The 19613-nt window shown below is 35.2% G+C and overlaps 1 protein-coding gene across 2 annotated transcripts in view; it reads left to right on the forward strand.

Annotated features, from left to right (window-relative positions):
• The window catches only part of LOC144447233 (zinc finger E-box-binding homeobox 2-like), a 32110-nt gene that overhangs the window by 981 nt on the left and 11516 nt on the right, over positions 1-19613 (forward strand). Inside the window, exons 2-4 of one of the 2 annotated variants that reach the window (XM_078137134.1) lie at positions 8742-9062; positions 11483-13993; positions 17694-17870. In XM_078137134.1, coding sequence (XP_077993260.1) covers positions 8742-9062; positions 11483-13993; positions 17694-17870 — 3009 coding nt within the window. The remainder of the gene's footprint in view (positions 1-8741; positions 9063-11482; positions 13994-17693; positions 17871-19613) is intronic. The other variant, XM_078137135.1, reaches the window with a different exon arrangement.

Below are 19613 nucleotides of genomic sequence, written 5' to 3' on the forward strand. Positions count from 1 at the left end.
GATGGTCCCTTCTGTATATTACGTTACATCACCTATTCCACGAGTGTCCCGCATGCGAAGCAGAAGAAGGCAGAATTTTAGCTTGTTGTACCATGTTTTACACATTCTGTTCAGATTGGCCCGATTCATTGCAAACTTTTTCTCCTTTCTCGTTTAGCAGATTTAAAGCAATAAACGAGAGGTGAGAGCAAGGTAGAAAAGTAGGGGATGATGTTAATACTATATTTTTTGTTATAATTGACAAAGGAAGGTATACGCTAAGTACGGTTGTCAATAGATAGTGCTTCCATACACTGCATCTAATGCGCTGCCCACTTTCGTGAATGGACTCCCCTACCGGTACCAATTACGGCTTTTCTGCCCTCCTTTTCAACACTTCTTCTTAGTGTTTTCTAAGATTATCTCACAATTTTACAAAGTGTTAGAGATTCATATTCGACACAGTCGCTCAAAAAGTGAAAGATCAGAATGATTTTGTGCAAAAGGTCAGACAAGTGTCAATGGTATAGAGTAGAGGAGGGAGAATGACCAATAAATAGAAGGGCCAGTTTTCCAGATGTCAGAAGTATTGTTTAATAAACCAGCAGGTGTTACATGTAAATAACGCAATTAGAAATTTTACGCTGTGCATTTTTGAAGTTATTGTACCTGATTTGTCTTGGATTTTTATGCATTTTATGTAGAATATTTAGTCTAGAACTTACAAAACAAGTTTATAGTTTACTAGATGGTACCAACACCTGATCAAATTGAAGTATGTAATATTTTGACTTCAGTGCCTATACAATGTATATACTGTGGTGCCACATAGACTGCCATGAATTTTATTTTCATCACAGACCTTTGCATGGTCATTAAATTGAAGTTTCAATGTGTTGGTTGTTTTGTGGACAAGTAACATTATACCTAGCGGAACAGTAAAAATAAAGTGCGTCAGAACCATAATTCCATACTACCTGAATGCAACGACGTTGGTGGAGGCCAACACTGGGGCCTTCCCTTGTTGTTATCTCTTGGACTTCAGACAGTTTGACAAAGACAACTGCCTCCTAGATGTTATGGCTATTTTATAACAATTTAGAAATACTTGTAACAAATTCAGAAGTCTGGGTAAACAGATTGCTTTGTCTGTCTGTTTACCTTGGGGTTGGGTTATAGTCTCACAGATTACAAAGTCTACACTAGTAAGTACATAGTTGGTTGATTATAGAGTTAGTATAACTGCTTTCAACTGTTGATAGCTGTTTAAACTACACTGATAAGATTTCCAACTAAGCAAGAAAAACAAATTTTGGAAAGCAGTCAATTTGATTGAGTTCAGGGATAATCTTATAGATCAATAAATCACTGCAACCAGTTGTTCAAAAGTTTTGTCAACAGGAAAGAGATTTTTCCACCTCAACAGAAAGAAATGATTGAGAAAACCTTTGCCCCATGGTGATAGTTTTATTAACTAGTCCTTTTTGTTAGAAATCTCCAACTGAGTTCCTTGTTTTAATAACAGTTAATACCTTTTACCTATGACCAGCTGATTGCATGCATTCCTAGAGCATAATTCAGATGCTATCGAGGGAGATATGTGGAGAATTTGTCCAACCAGCCTTGGTTTCACTGCTCTATGGAAGATAACCCCAAGTATAAGTGACGCATGTGAAAACCAACACCTTCTGATCAAACAAGTCTTCTACCAGAAATCTCACTTCAGAGTTATTTCTTAAGGAATGTTACCAATTTAGTGATACTTTTTGAAAAAATAATTTAATCTGTGCCAATGATTTTGACCAAGTAATTCACTTTAATTAAAGAATTGAGTGTCTAAATTAGACAAGCCTGAGTTGATGACAGTAGGGGTTCTTGTCTCATGTTAGTCCCTGCCAAATTCACCTTCAGTCCTATCTGAATAAACAAAGTTTGAAATAACACTCCTGTTGTTGATTGCCCAGTTCTCCTGAGTAGCTAGGTATGGCAGTGGAGATTGGATTATGTTTGACAACAGCTGGTCACAAGTCATTCACACTGCTGATTTTTCATATCAGAAGTTTCTATAGAAAAAACAATGTTAAGGTAGCGTAGGTTTCTTGTTTTGATTATCAGAATAAACCCCCTATTGAGTGATTCTTGGCTGATTTCTTGAGTCAACGTAATTGGCTTCATATTTTGTTGGTGACGACAAGAGCGTTGGCCGATCACGATATGCCAGGTTTGACCTGTGACTCATAAAGAAAGTGAAGTCATCAAAACTTTTATAGAATCGGCATTTGAAACCTGAGGTTTAATTACCATTTACAAGGAGACAGTTTTGTTGACCAAAAAGAAGGAACTGCAATCCAGTTGAGGTACAAAGGAAGTGAAAATGGAAAAGTTAAAATGAATGGAAAGTTTTTTTAAATTGAGAATCAGTGTCAAAGTATGAAAACAACTTTAAATATGTCGTTGAAAAGTATTTGTAAAACTTTTTAAGAATAATTTTTTTCTAGATTTCAACGAAACCTATCTTTTCACGATAGAAGTGCTGTGATTTTCTCAATGGCAGTTTTTAAACTTGAACAATGAAACTTTTAAACAATAGACATGTTCAAAGCTTTATGAAGTATGCTGAGAAAGTTTTTTGTCCCCCGACTGTTTTTTCTCTAACTTAATTTGTCAACTTTTAAAGTACAAAATATGACAATAAAGTTATCATGTTGTATAAATTTGAATTCAATTCATCAATATGGCTATGAGTGTTTTTGTCATTTCTGTCAGATCATTCCTGTGTATATAAATAACAAAAAGAACAAACTGAAGTTTTAAATCTAATTCTCACATAAAAATAGCAAGTCTGTCAGGAAAGGTGATAATTATGAGTATGATGATGAAAAGTTTGGGTGACCCCAGTAACCGTTGTGAGAAATGATATTCCATATATCATATGATTCTATTCAGGGTGGCATTGCTGTCTAAATGTGGCAGGGGGAATATGAGAAAGGTTTGATCTCACGATCCCAGTCACCTGAACAAAGCCATATAAGTCGGTTCCCAGCATCATGACTCACTCAGGGAAGGGAACAGGTCACGAAAGGTAGTATGAAGACCAGAGTCAGTCAGTGCTTCATGAAATGCTACATATGGAAACATCATCATTTGTGGTGGGCTGATTGAGAGCGTAATTTGATACATTGTATCAATTCATTATGTTGAGTTACCTTCCCACAATTTGAGTGTGCCTTACAGTTAGTAAGCGACTTACATATCAAATTCTTTAATCCAGAAATTGAGGTGGAAAAATACAACTTAAACAAGTAGTTTGGTTTTAGAAAGTTGAAGGAGAGTGGGTTTTTTAAGTGAGTAAAGTTAAGTGTAGACAAAGGAAGTTGAGCACAAGTTAACTAATAGTGTTATAACTGTGTGGCCCCTGTAACCTTATGACATATATGGTGTTAAGGCTGTACCAACTTACTAGAGCATTTTATTGTATTTTCACTGGTGTTAATCTTCAATCCTCTGTCACTTTGTACAATGTGTTGTATAGTTTGCCTGTAATTTTTCTGTCATATTAATTTCAAATTTAAAGTCATTGTTATGTACTCATTTATTTTTCTTTGTTAAAAATAATGTTGAAACAGAAGATTACCTTGATTCAGACTTCCTGAAGATGCCCTCTGAGATGATAAACTAGTCATAGATTCTTGTGTTCATTTGCTGCTATAGTGGAACACAAAGTATGGTCTGAATTTATTAAGCAGTTGTTGAGCATAAATCCTCAGTAAAAAAGATTTTGTTGGATTTAGCTATCTTTATTTTATGATCATCAATTTTTTTTTATATTTCATTTTCTTTTCAAGTTTTATATCTTTGACAATGGTCAGTATTACGATGGAACTTCTCTCCACTGTCTATGGTATTACATGGTAGATTCATTTGTATTGTTGTGTTGTTCAATGAAACAAGTAGTCCTATTCTGTGTCTGTCCGTCACATTTCATCGAAGGCAGCTCTGATAATGTGTGACATAGAAAGTCCTTATCTACACTAAGGTTAACATGGATAAGAACTACATGTAAATCAATTGCTTGGAAAATAGTCCAAGTTTGATCAATCCTTCATCCTGATGTGAAACAATAAAGTTACAATGTGGAGAGAATTCAGTTAGAGGATTACTCTATGAAAATGTGTCAATTTAAACATAACGTGATACCCTTGTATAATTATGTATAAAGGTCAGCAACGCAAGTTTTTTAAAGAGTTTCTTCTGTCTTTCTTCCAAGTCCTTTTCGAACAAGTATATATTTATCTACCTATCTGTACATCCAGACTTGTCCATCCATTCAATGCACATGTACACACATACATACACACACACACACACGTACACACATATACACACACATTCATACATACATACATACATACATACATACATACATACATACATACATACATACATACATACATACATACACACACGTTCACCATCTCTTCAAGGGATATACATTTTGTACTTATGTTGTTTGTCAATTTGTTTTCTTTACTGGTACATTTTATATTAACCCTTCACTTGCTATCATTTCAAAGTGCCATGGTTTATTGAATGACAATGATTTTCTTGAACACACAGTTGTACAATGCCTCTGAAAACAGTCACACAGGTTCTTCATTCACGAGTGTGTAATTCGTGGTAAAAAAATGTTGTCAATGTGTATAGTTAAAGCCGTCTGTTGAAATGATAATAAATTAAAGGTGCAATTTATCAGTAAAGGATTAGCTATCTATGACTCTGAATAATTAAACAAATATTTGTTCTCCATCACTAAGATTTGAATCCTGATAATGTGCAATTACTCAGCTTCCGTGTGCATTTAACTGTATTCTGCCATTTTTAATTGTTAAAAATGAATATTTGCTAGGTTTTTCCACCATTTTAACATGAAAAAATGGAAAACACAATAAATACACAATAAAAATATGCAAATTGAAATGTTATCCACCATATTTATGATTGTAGGGTATATGGTTTGTGAGTTTGGTCCGTATATTTTCATTAAAAAAATGACAATTAAAGAGTCTGTTTGTTGATACATGTACATGTATGACTGGCAGCCATACTCAGGCTTTATAGTTTAACCAAGTGAAGTTCATAATTGGTAGAAATGTTATCATTTTATGATAAAGATTGGCTTTAGGTAGACAGTTTGAAATTGAAAGTTCAATATGTAGCCAGCGAGTCTGGACACATTGGCTCCGACTGGTAGCCATCTTGACTTCCATTAATTCACCTTGTGATAGGGGTTGTGAAGTTTCAAGTTGAGTGGTCAACTGATGATGACAATCTACGTGTGCAAGTGGACTGATATTGCACACAGCACTGTGAAGGAGGTATTTGTATGGGCATCACATGTGTCCATATTAATAATGATGCTACCATTATGAATCTCCAACATCACCTGCACCTGCCTGTTTTGTGTTGGCAGCCATATGTATGTAAGGCCACCTAACTTTACAAATGAAACCATCACGATTTCTGTTCAAACCTGTACTTGACCAATGACCAAGCTATGCAATTAAATACAATTTTTTTTCCAAATCAAAATCATAACTATATGCAAAGTTACAGCTTTAGAAGATATGAAAATGAATTATGTTTTACCACAAGTATTCATTTCAGTGATTATTCATGAGAAACATAGTCGTCTTTTTCATGATATGAAAATGTTGAGATACTTCTTGATATTACCCTGACCAACAGTGACCATAATTTACATAAACTGTTGCAAATTAAAAAAAAACTGCCATGTATTCATTGAAAAATTTTGTATACAATTCTGAGAAATATGTATCCAAAAACAGGTTGCTTGTTATCAAAATATTTCCATTTGTTATACAGTGTTTTCTCCAGTAAAACGTTTTCCAAATAAGGACTTGTAGCAAAATATAATTTTTCTATGAAAGTCTTTGTTTTATGACCAAACAGTATAATTGCTAAATACTGACAGATAACCAAGTGTCTGTCATCAAGAAAGAGTTCATTGTTTCTAATTTTTACCTGAAGATATAGACAAGAAGTCTAGACAGTTTTCATGTTGTTTCACTTGTTATTTTAAAAAACCACTTAGAAAGGTAATTTTGTTCATTTTGTCATTTGATCTTTAAGCTAAATACAGATGTCTCGCTTCGTCAGTGGGTACAGTTTCTAGTTGATGAGTCGTTGTAAAATTAGAAACATCGATGGGAAACTGTAGTCAAGGGTTTTTTTAATCAATTAAAGCTGCATATAGGATAAAATTACTCCATTAGTAAGATCTTCAAGTACTATTTCATCAGATGAAAAGGAAAACAACATTTCAGGAGGACATGACTGCTATATTCCATTTTAGAAGCTAGGCAGTTTTACCTGTTGTTGTCAGGATCCATGTAACCATTTGAAAACAAGGTGGAACACAACTCATTAAAACTGCCAGCATGTTGAATACATACCTTGTGTGTCCTTTGACCAACATAACGACTCCAATTTCAATTTTGATGAAGATAATTTACCAAATGAGGGGAAATAATGAAGTTAATGAAGGTAGTGGTTTGTACCTGGCTAATTCACTATTCATCTGTAATGAAGCCATTTTTGGGATTTGATTTAAAATACAATGTGTCCTTTTTGTCCACAAGGCAAGATTATGCGATTGTCCTTTTTTTGATTGTGTATCATTTGAAATATAGCTCTCCCCTATTATCATGTAATCTGAAAAAAAAAACGATCTGAACTGCTTGCTTCCATTCTGTGGCTTTCTTTCTATACATGTGATAGTGGTGTTAAGGATATGTTAATTTATGGTAATCTGATACACAGCTTTACATATTGTAATTGGTGTTGCATGGAATCCAACCTAAAAAATTAGTTATTCTAATAATAACAAATATGGCATATGTTTTTTCAGCAATGTATTTCAAATTTTTCATCAATATTATTAAAAATATGTGATTTAATTGTATCTTGCAGTTGTTCGTACTAAATTTTTTGAATTTGTATTGAATTGTACATTGTAGGTATATAATTATAAATAGAAATCTATATTTTTGTGTGTTTATGCGGCAGTTTTCAGACATTGGAAAATGTAATTGTATAATATTACTAGTAAAATCTGGAGTAGTTGTGTATATTTTACACATGACTACCTTTGGCTCACAGGAAATGAGCAATTTGTCTGGAAGTGAGAATTTTATTAGTGAAGTGATTATCACCTCTATGTCATTTCATTCTTAGTACACTCTATTTCCTGATGAAATGCTAAATTGAATTTTCTACTTTGTTTGCCATTGGTCTGTGTGTCTATTGAATCATGGTGTGTTTAGCACATTGCATTCCAAACACCTGAAATACTGAGTTTTACTGTTTTACATGATTCTCCACTTATATGTGGCTCAGTTTGAGGTATGCGGTCAGACTTTCATGTTGTTTTGATAACTACATATAGGAACTAGCAACTTATTAGGTTTGAGCAGTGTGATTACTAAACACTTTCATTTTTAGACATTTACTGACCTTATGGTGCTCTGTTAAGTTGGACATTTTGGATACCCTTTGAGTCAGTTTAATGCAGTTTTCATTTGTACTTTTATTTTTAGTTACAAGTATGGTTCAATTGCATAGATGATAAATTTACAACAAATATTGACAGACAAAATGCAGAGAATTCACCTAACACACATGATAAAATGTTTTTGTTACTTCCAATCTGATTGATGATACCTGGGATTTCTAGATATCACAGTGTAATACAAAATCAGGTTTCATTTAATTCAAAGTAAACACATTGGTACCTTTTTTTTTCAATATTTACTGAATGTGGTAATTTAACTGTGAATGGTTTACATTGTCATGAAATTGTGGCATGGCAAGATAAGAAAGTGTTTTGACGTTAGCCCTGATGACAGTGCACAGGAAGGTGGCCAGTTTACACCTAGTATAGGCTTTGTTTAATTCTACACCAAACAATGTCCTTGCTATCACATCAGTTATATACAACCTAAAGACAGTTGTTTATATTGTCTGTGACTAATTTATTTACCTTCTCCTATTTGATGGCTACAAAGTTTGAAGGCAGCAAACAGGTGATACCTGTTCCAGCTAGTTGGTTGCTTCTATAAACAGTCCAAGCTGAGAACAGTGGAGCCATGTGTAAGGTGATATGGGCACATGCAATCCCCAGGGGCTGTGTGCGGCATGACTTTAAACCATATTGAACTGGCCTTGAGTGATATGAAACAAGAAAAAAACTTAATAGCAGGGATTCACACACTTTAGGAAATTCTATAATCGAAACTCTTAACTTTAGGTGTTGTTAGGTTTTCATAATAAATTAGTGCACACAGACCCTGGAGCAAGCAAAGGGTGAACATGTTTTGTAAACTTGAAATAAGTGATATGGAATTTAGCATTGTATTGTTGAAGGTGGAAATTTATAGCTGGAACGCAAACTTTTCTGTAATTTATTCATGTCAAATGGGATGTTAAACCCATAAAAATGTGAGACCTGAGGTGACTTCTAACTTTTCCATTCTTTCACGAGTCATCAAAGACACAGTCAATAAATGGTGAAATTTAACATGAAAGTTAATTCTGCTAAGAGTATTATCTCTCATAAGGTGTGGTCTTTCTCTGAATCCTGTACACTTGCTTTTTATCAAATGATGATAATTGCTGATACATGTAATTTCCTGTCTTGATATAAAGTCCAACTAATAAGAATATCTTTCCCTTTCCTCTGACAGTTGAAGAAATACCAGAAGAAATAAGTGACAATGATGTTGAACCTGAAAATGTGCAAGCACAATGTAGAGACAATGCCAGTGGTAACCACAGTGATGGTTACCATAGCAATGATAATGAACTGAATCAGGAGGAGATGAGCAGCAATGATGAAAGTTTCCATGGTGATGATGGTTACCAAAGCAATAAGGAACTTCAAGAGGAAGAGCAGAGGGGTTTGAACAGGGGGATGAATATACAAGAATACCTCAGTCGTAGCGACACTGCAATAATCTATCCTGAAGCACCCGAAGAGGAAGTGGACAATGAACACGACATCTCAGGTTAGTATTATACCATACCACGTTTTTACTGGCAGGATGATATATTAATCACAGCTGGATGTGATCGAGCTGAAGTTTCTCACAGGAAAGTGGGTAAATATGGAAGGTAACAGAATCCTTGGGCCACCTCCGGAGAAAGGTGGCAAACAACACTCAGGTTGTTTTAACGTGACTCATTTCTCTTACCTCCGAGATTGTAGGCATGCACAAAAACACAAGTGCAATTAAAACATGACCTGGGATGCCTGCAGGGAGACCTGTACATAAGGATACAAGGTGCAATGGCCTTTGAAATCAGATGCTTCAATCAGTTTTAATTTACTTACAAATTACCTGGTCAAGTGAGAATGGCAAAAGCGGTGTAAAGACTCAAATTGATTCACGTTGCCAGAGGACACAATTAAAATAAAGATGAATTATCAGTTTGCCCTGTGGCAGTCTGTTTTGAATGTTTTGATCTGAGGGTGGAGGCAACTTGGTAGCTTTCTGGAAAATCTCAAGTTAAACACTTGTAAAGAGTCCTGGTTGAATTTAGTGGAGTTGGAATTCAGGTCAAGCAAGTCTGGGCAAAATCATTTCTTTTACCTTATCCTGTCAGTTAGAGTGTGAAATTTATCCTCTATTCCTACTCCACTTGAAACTAAAATGTTTGAAATCTTTAACATATTTTTGCAATTAATAACAAAGAAGAAATTTGTATATCACTTTAAATTTTGACACTTTGATGATAGTAAATTTAAAAAAAAGAAAGAAATTAAGCAAAATTAAAAACCAACTTTTAAGACCTGTCTGACCTACTAGAGATACATCTCCTTAACGTGACCTTAGTATTAATCATTTTGGCCTTAAATGGACTGAATGTCACTTTCGGTAGAGTCAGGTTTTCTCATGAAAGTGGTTTACATGTGTACGTGTTTGTTATGTGAGTTGGTGTCGGCAAGTACCGAAAACTGAAGGTGGTTTAGAGAATTAAGGAAAGTACGTTGTCATGGTATGTCAGTTGTATATGAGTTATAGTATGATTTATTGTCCATATGTTGATATTAATGGGCCGACTGAAAGCGTACACCGATGTTAATGACTGGTAAGGGACGCCAAAACTGACTGGTGTTTAGATTCAAACGGTACCTGTCCCCCAACACGCTTGTCCACATTAATCATGGTGGCTCCATGAAAGTATAAACAGCATGAACTTTGCCAAGGTTGATGTGGATATCAAAATGAGTTAAGTGGACAGCAAAGGGAGAGGCCACTACCTGAACCTGTCCCGGTGTGTGTTAACAGTTCCTTCCTGTCCGGCTGAGCCAAAATTAGACTTTTACCAAGGCAGATGGCCGCTATGACAGGGAAGATTAGTTGATAAAAAATGTAGTGGTGCATGGAATGTTTGTTAGTCATCTTCATGAGTTTAGGGAAGTTTTATGTAGTCAGTCACCTATTTATGATGAGGTGTGGTGAAAGTTTGAAACTTGAGTCAATACTGGGGCCATGTCAGGGTTGTCACATTTAAACTGATCATCATATCATTATATGTCCTATACTACACAGGGATACCAGCCAGTTGTTAGTTACTCTTACTATGTGATAATTACTTTGGTTTCAGATTTCAGCAAATTTATGAATACTTATTTTTAAACTTTTTGAAGTAGTGCCATTGTGGTGACTTCAAGTTTGAGCTGGTGATAAAAGTTCATGATGGTAGAGACACAAAATTAGTATGGGATGAATACTGCCCCCATAGGTGACTTGAATGTCATCAGTCTGACCATGGAAGTGTTGATGAAGATATCTTCCAAGTGATATTTCAGACATTTTATATACTACCATTATCATCTTGTCCTCTGAAGTGAAATAAACACGATTTCATATTGACGGCTTATTTGTAATTTCTAAACAGAAGTGAAACTTTAAAATTTTAAAGTTAGAAAATAATCATGTGTGACACTTCAATATTCTGAACTTCTTATCAATGAATTGTGTGCCAATCATCACCACTAAAAAACAGGTACCAATAGCAATCATTGAAAACAAACTTTAGTACAAAATAACGAAGTCAATGTATCATATTAAGTTTTGACAATGATGGTGTGGTATTTTGTCAAATGAAAACAACAACAGACAGTAAATTGACATTTTTTCACTTAATTGTTATATGATATTGATGAAGTGTCTTTGTTTCAGTGCTGTGTACGTTTTATTTCACAATAACTGAGTCATCCCGTGAATATTTCAGGATTAATCAAAAGGAGAAAGAACTATCTGGTTTCCTTGTATATATTTTCTCTGTGTTCCTTGCAAAGTTACACACTATTAAATGTAAAAGATACTCTCTGGATTTAAATACCATTTCTCCAATTTTTGTTACAATGGTTCCTAATCTGAGCCGAATAGTAATTGTGTGATTTTTTCTTATCCGTCAGTAGGTGAAGACGGCAGTGAAGATACTATCCTTAGTTGCCCATACTGTGAAAGAGTCTACAAGAGAGCAACCTCCTTGAAAGAACACATCAAGTATCGCCATGAAAAGAATGCCAACAACTTTGCCTGCTCTGAATGCAATTATAGTTTTGCATACAAATCACAACTCGAACGTCACATGGCAACTCATATGCCTGGCAGAGACCAAATCTGCGAGATCTGTAACAAAGCATTTGTAAACATCTATCGACTTCAACGACATATGTTGACACACTCAACTGGCAATCGCAAATTTAAATGTGGTGAGTGCCATAAGGCTTTCAAATACAAGCATCACTTGAAGGAACACTTACGTATCCATAGTGGTGAGAAACCCTACGAATGTCCAACATGCAAGAAACGCTTCTCACACTCAGGTTCATACAGTTCACATATAAGTAGCAAGAAATGTACACCTTTGAAATATATTACACCACTTCATCCTGAAAAAGCAGCGCCCGTGAAAGTCATGAATGGGAAAACAAACTCTACCATTTCGGCACCACCTATCAGTACATCTGAATATATGCATACATATGGCACATCTTATGATCATCTAGACAAGCCGTCCATGGTTGCAAGTCCATCTAATACTATGATACCAATCCATGTCAACATTCCTGAAAACGGGGAAAACTCATCACAAGATAAACCCTCCAGTGCCATGACAGCATCCCCACCTAATGATGCAGTAAAGAAAGTCCTTCAAATTGTCGGTGCTACTGTTTCCAAGCAACAACAAGAAGGACAAAATACAGATGTTGCAAAAATAAAAAAAGTCAAGCAGTCAAATTCAGAGAGTGAGGTAACCAGTCCCACACCAGGTGGTATGAAACCCACCGATATTGTGCTTCCAGATATTGCAGGAGAACGTCTGTCTTCCAAGAGTCCGACAAGCTGTCAAGGTGACAGCAATGACGGAAAACGGAAAAGTTATAGTATAGTGGATTATACTTTACGAAAAGTGAATGAAGCCAAAGCAGTGGAAGCGTTTGCTAGTGTACATATAAAGAAAGATAAGAATGCTTGTAGATACTGTCAAGAACTTTTCTATAATCCAATAGAGTTACATCAACATGAAAGGTACTTGTGTGAGCAAAACGAAGACGTCAAAAAAGTCAAGAATCACGCTTCTTTAACAAAATTCATCAATTTTCAGAGAGAAGTCGTAGCTATGCAAGAAACTGATAACATGAGGTCAGAGAGGGATTTGGAAAGAGAGATGATGCAGGCTGAAATGGTACGAGATGGCTATATAAGTGAAGGGGAAGAGAGACAAGAACAAGAGGTGTCTGACGACTCTGACAACAACTCAGAAAAATCTGAAGACATGATCCGCGAAGAAGAGAATGAAATGGAAAGAAATGGTTTCAGAATTTCAGAAAATCATCAGCATGCACTGAGGGCATTCTTTGCTATGTCTCAAAGTCCATCTGAAGATGGTCTAGAGAAAATTTCACTTTTATTAGGAATGCCAAGAGGTCAAGTTGAGAAGTGGTTCATCGAGATGCGGGCAAAACAAGGTATCCATAACAACAAGAGTACTTCATCCTCTATAGCAAGTGAAGAAGATGACAATGATGATGATGAGGAGGAGGATGACAAAAATTACAGTCTCCATAGAAACTTTGACAATAGGGAGGGGGAGGAGAAGGACAAGAAACAGTCTTCCAATGACCATGAAATGAGTCAAGGTCAAGATGAACCTGACTGTGGTCGGCCACTACAAATCAGCACAGCAAGCTCACTACGGTTACCACCAGCAAGAACTGATATCAATCACAATAGAGGCGGACTACTTATGGTTGGTATACCACCTGAAGCCCACCAAAACGGACTTGATATGTCAATGAAAGCCCACCTGTCAGATGACCAACCAATTCCTCTCACCAAGAAACGTTCTTCACCTGTGCCCCTACCAGTACCCAACAATTTGATAAGAGGGGATCAACCACTTGATCTCTCCTTACCAAAACAATCAAAGGCACCCATGTATGAACCAAGACATCCATACTTCGATAATTCCCGCAATTCTAGATCAGTCTTTCATATGAAAGGTTATCGTTCACACCCAAATGCAGCACCTGACTTCTACATTGGTTCTTTCAAGCTAGACCACCGAATGGCACAACCTTACTTTGAGAACAACATCCGAGCACACTGCAACAACCAACAAGATCCAGCAACCACAGCAGCACTTCTTGCACACGGTCCACTTGAACTACCACACATGTATGCACATTCTCTACACAATGGTTTCCCTGATGCAGCTTTGATTGCAGCAACTGCTGCAGCTCACAATCCAACAAAGAAGCTCAAACTGATGGACAGCCTGGGTTTGATGAGTACCGGATCACCTGATGTGGTTGGTAGACATTTTATGACAGAAGAGGAACTGAGGAAATCACTTGGGGTTGATGTTAGTTTAATGGACAAACAAGGAATACCATATCACCCAGGGATTCAACAAAGAGGTGAGATAAATAGAATTTATACGGTTGAGAATACTAGGGATGAGATATGATAACAGTTGAGAATACTAGAGATGAGATATGATAACAGTTGAGAATACTAGGGATGAGATATGATAACTTGAGAATACTAGGGACGAGATATGATAACAGTTGAGAATACTAGGGATGAGATATGATAACAGTTGAGAATACTAGGGACGAGATATGATAACAGTTGATAATACTAGGGATGAGATATGATAACTTGAGAATACTAGGGACGAGATATGATAACAGTTGAGAATACTAGGGATGAGATATGATAACAGTTGAGAATACTAGGGACGAGATATGATAACAGTTGATAATACTAGGGATGAGATATGATAACAGTTGAGAATACTAGGGATGAGATATGATAACAGTTGAGAATACTAGGGACGAGATATGATAACAGTTGATAATACTAGGGACGAGATATGATAACAGTTGAGAATACTAGGGATGAGATATGATAACAGTTGAGAATACTAGGGACGAGATATGATAACAGTCGAGAATACTAGGCACGAGATATGATAACAGTTGATAATACTAGGGATGAGATATGATAACAGTTGATAATACTAGGGACGAGATATGATAACAGTTGAGAATACTAGGGACGAGATATGATAACAGTTGATAATACTAGGGATGAGATATGATAACAGTTGAGAATACTAGGGATGAGATATGATAACAGTTGATAATACTAGGGACGAGATATGATAACAGTTGATAATACTAGGGACGAGATATGATAACAGTTGATAATACTAGGGACGAGATATGATAACAGTTGATAATACTAGGGACGAGATATGATAACAGTTGATAATACTAGGGACGAGATATGATAACAGTTGATAATACTAGGGACGAGATATGATAACAGTTGATAATACTAGGGACGAGATATGATAACAGTTGAGAATACTAGGGACGAGATATGATAACAGTTGATAATACTAGGGACGAGATATGATAACAGTTGATAATACTAGGGATGAGATATGATAACAGTTGAGAATACTAGGGATGAGATATGATAACAGTTGAGAATACTAGGGACGAGATATGATAACAGTTGAGAATACTAGGGATGAGATATGATAACAGTTGATAATACTAGGGACGAGATATGATAACAGTTGATAATACGAGGGACGAGATATGATAACAGTTGATAATACTAGGGATGAGATATGATAACAGTTGAGAATACTAGGGATGAGATATGATAACAGTTGATAATACTAGGGACGAGATATGATAACAGTTGAGAATACTAGGGATGAGATATGATAACAGTTGATAATACTAGGGACGAGATATGATAACAGTTGAGAATACTAGGGATGAGATATGATAACAGTTGAGAATACTAGGGATGAGATATGATAACAGTTGATAAACTAGGGATGAGATATGATAACAGTTGATAATACTAGAGACGAGATATGATAACAGTTGAGAATACTAGGGATGAGATGTGATAACAGTTGAGAATACTAGGGAGGAGATATGATAACAGTTGAGAATACTAGGGATGAGATATGATAACAGTTGATAATACTAGGGACGAGATATGATAACAGTTGAGAATACTAGGGATGAGATATGATAACAGTTGATAATACTAGGGACGAGATATGATAACAGTTGAGAATACTAGGGATGAGATATGATAACAGTTGAGAATACTAAGGACGAGATATGATAACAGTTGAGAATACGAGGGACGAGATATGATAACAGTTCAGAATACTAGGGATGAGATATGATAACAGTTGATAAACTAGGGACGAGATATGATAACAGTTGAGAATACGAGGGACGAGATATGATAACAGTTGATAATACTAGGGACGAGATATGATAACAGTTGATAATACTAGGGACAAGATATGATAACAGTTGAGAATACGAGGGACGAGATATGATAACAGATGAGAATACTAGGGACGAGATATGATAACAGTTAAGAATACTAGGGACGAGATATGATAACAGTCGAGAATACTAGGCACGAGATATGATGACAGTTGAGAATACTAGGGACGAGATATGATAACAGTTGAGAATACTAGGGACGAGATATGATAACAGTTGAGAATACTAGGGACGAGATATGATAACAGTTGATAATACTAGGGACGAGATATGATAACAGTTGAGAATACTAGGGACGAGATATGATAACAGTTGAGAATACTAGGGATGAGATATGATAACAGTTGATAATACTAGAGATGAGATATGATAACAGTTGAGAATACTAGGGATGAGATGTGATAACAGTTGAGAATACTAGGGACGAGATATGATAACAGTTGAGAATACAAGGGACGAGATATGATAACAGTTGAGAATACTAGGGACGAGATATGTTAGCAGTTGAGAATACGAGGGACGAGATATGATAACAGTTGAGAATACTAGGGATGAGATATGATAACAGTTGATAATATGAGGGATGAGATATGATAACAGTTGATAAACTAGGGACGAGATATGATAACAGTTGAGAATACTAGGGATGAGATATGATAACAGTTGATAAACTAGGGACGAGATAAGATAACAGTTGAGAATACTAGGGATGAGATATGATAACAGTTGAGAATACTAGAGATGAGATATGATAACAGTTGAGAATACTAGGGAGGAGATATGATAACAGTCGAGAATACTAGGGATGAGATATGATAACAGTTGAGAATACTAGGGATGAGATATGATAACAGTTGAGAATACTAGGGATGAGATATGATAACAGTTGAGAATACTAGGGATGAGATATGATAACAGTTGATAATACTAGGGACGAGATATGATAACAGTTGAGAATACTAGGGATGAGATATGATAACAGTTGAGAATACTAGGGACGAGATATGATAACAGTTGATAATACTAGGGACGAGATATGATAACAGTTGATAATACTAGGCACGAGATATGATGACAGTTGAGAATACTAGGGACGAGATATGATAACAGTTGAGAATACAAGGGACGAGATATGATAACAGTTGAGAATACAAGGGACGAGATATGATAACAGTTGAGAATACTAGGGACGAGATATGATAACAGTTGATAATACTAGGGATGAGATATGATAACAGTTGAGAATACTAGAGATGAGATATGATAACAGTTGAGAATACTAGGGAGGAGATATGATAACAGTCGAGAATACTAGGGATGAGATATGATAACAGTTGAGAATACTAGGGATGAGATATGATAACAGTTGATAATACTAGGGATGAGATATGCTAACAGTTGAGAATACTAGGGACGAGATATGATAACTTGAGAATACTAGGGACGAGATATGATAACAGTTGAGAATACTAGGGACGAGATATGATAACAGTTGATAATACTAGGGACGAGATATTCATTTGGTTAGTCAATACATTCAAACTTACTGTACAGTAACTTTGAAGTTTTTATCCTTTTTGTTATTTAAGCATGCCTTTTTTTAGTCCTTTTTTAACTGAATATCAAACTTTGAGCCTCAATGTAAGATACTTTTGCATTGAACCTCTCTTGTACTTTAAATCCATTATTTACTTTGAATTGAAATATGTTTTATATTGAAACAAATTTCATGCAGTTGGTTTTTGGATCTTTGAAAATAATCTGTTTTTATTTTTGTTATTTTCAGATGAATCACTAAGTGAGTTAAGTCTTGATGAATCCATTGGTGAAATGACTTTGTCCAGAACGAGGCGACGGAAAGACAGATCACCACGCACGGTCAACGGAATGTATGCTTGTAGTCAATGTCCCAAAACCTTCCAGAAACACAGCTCACTACTTCGGCATGTTTATGAACACTCAGGTAAGTCAAAATTCTTAAACCGATGATTTCTTTATTCGTTTGACCACTTAAGTGTGTAGATATTTCCAAACTCTTCTACTGCCAATGAACATGAAATCATAACATTACATTCCTCTGAGTGTGCCCTTTGAACCTGAAGTGATTTGACTTACATGAATATTTAGCCATATATATCATTGATACATAATTTAAATCATGAAACTATGACAACTGGAATGACATTAACATAAATGATTACATGGTAATTTTGCAAGTCAATGGATTCTTGTTTGTTATATAACAAAAATAAAAATTGAATTGAAGTCAAATATTGAAGTCAAATATGTCTTTGTTATTAATAACGTAAGTTTATGATGTAGTTATATTAATAATGATATGACTACTGTCTATGGCATCACACAAAAATTAAAAAGTGCATCACAGTCAGTCATTTGTGAATATTCTTGTAAAATGAATGGAGAACTCAGATAGATTTTACCTACTTACCACCCTTAACAAAAACATTGAATATTCAAAAGTCATCTTTTTTATACGAATATTGTTCAATTTGTGTTTTGATGAGTAAGTTAGGTGGACCTGTCCACAGGTGTTGTCCACTCAGCTGTGAATTCATGATCATATCAACTCATATACATGAGATATGCCTTTAATAACTTCAATAAAAAAAAAACATTTGATGACATCAACAGTGTCAGAACCACTGCTCTTGTCAAAAAATGACAACATAAAGACAAGATTCATTTTGATTTGTATGTTCTTATTATCCTAACTATTGGGGTGGGAGTGGTTGTATTTTATTGTGCCTTTGATGTACATCTGTGACATTGTGGTGATGTAACAGTTGACATACATACAATGGTGTGTAATACTAGACAATGTAACATGTTGTGTGTATGATTAGTTCAAACTATAGCTGCAATCATTATTTTGTGAATGTGTTAAATCTTTTCACTTACATTGTCATTATATGTTTACAAGAGAATGTAAGAGTATAGTCATTAATTGGTTTGATAAAAATACCAGTTTTGTTGAAATTGTGAAAACACTGATCCATCTGTTTTACTACATCTGTATGTGACTGAATAGCAAAGAGTATCCAGCTCCACTTGTAACTACATGTTGTATTATGATGTTATTACCTAAACAACTAAGTAGATTGGTATGTCTTAATTCTTGCATTTATATTAGAAAGCCATTATTCATAGAAAATATGAAGTGATGATTGTCGTCAAAATTTGAATATTCTAATAATATAATCAATAACTGTTGACAAGTTGCACATAAAATTTGCATAAACTAAAAATTGTTTCCTACAAAGGTGTGTTGTATTTCCTCAAAATTTGCGAAGGTGTGAAGTAAATATCACATGGAGACTGCTGCCAAGGACAGTTGAGAAAGAATGGTTCAAAAATAGTACACAAATGTTTGTGATAATATGGGGGGGGGGGGGGGGGGAGGGGGAAGGGTTGAATATGTTGGGACAGAACAGTAGTATTGATTAATTGTTTGAATCATCACCATGGAGACAGTCTCATAATATACTAGTTAAAGTTACTGAAATATGTATATTTGGGCTTTTTTGTAATGAAAAAAGAATTATTTTTATTATTTGATAAAATTTGACAAGAATTAATGATCATGTAGGAGTAAATATTTGTAAGTACAAGTTAAATGTTGTGGCCAATGTAATAATATTGTATTTACTTTGATGATGTAAATAACAGTTACCAAATACAAATACCG

Source organism: Glandiceps talaboti, chromosome 16 (assembly GCF_964340395.1).
Source record: "Glandiceps talaboti chromosome 16, keGlaTala1.1, whole genome shotgun sequence".
Taxonomy (NCBI): Eukaryota; Metazoa; Hemichordata; class Enteropneusta; family Spengelidae; genus Glandiceps; species Glandiceps talaboti.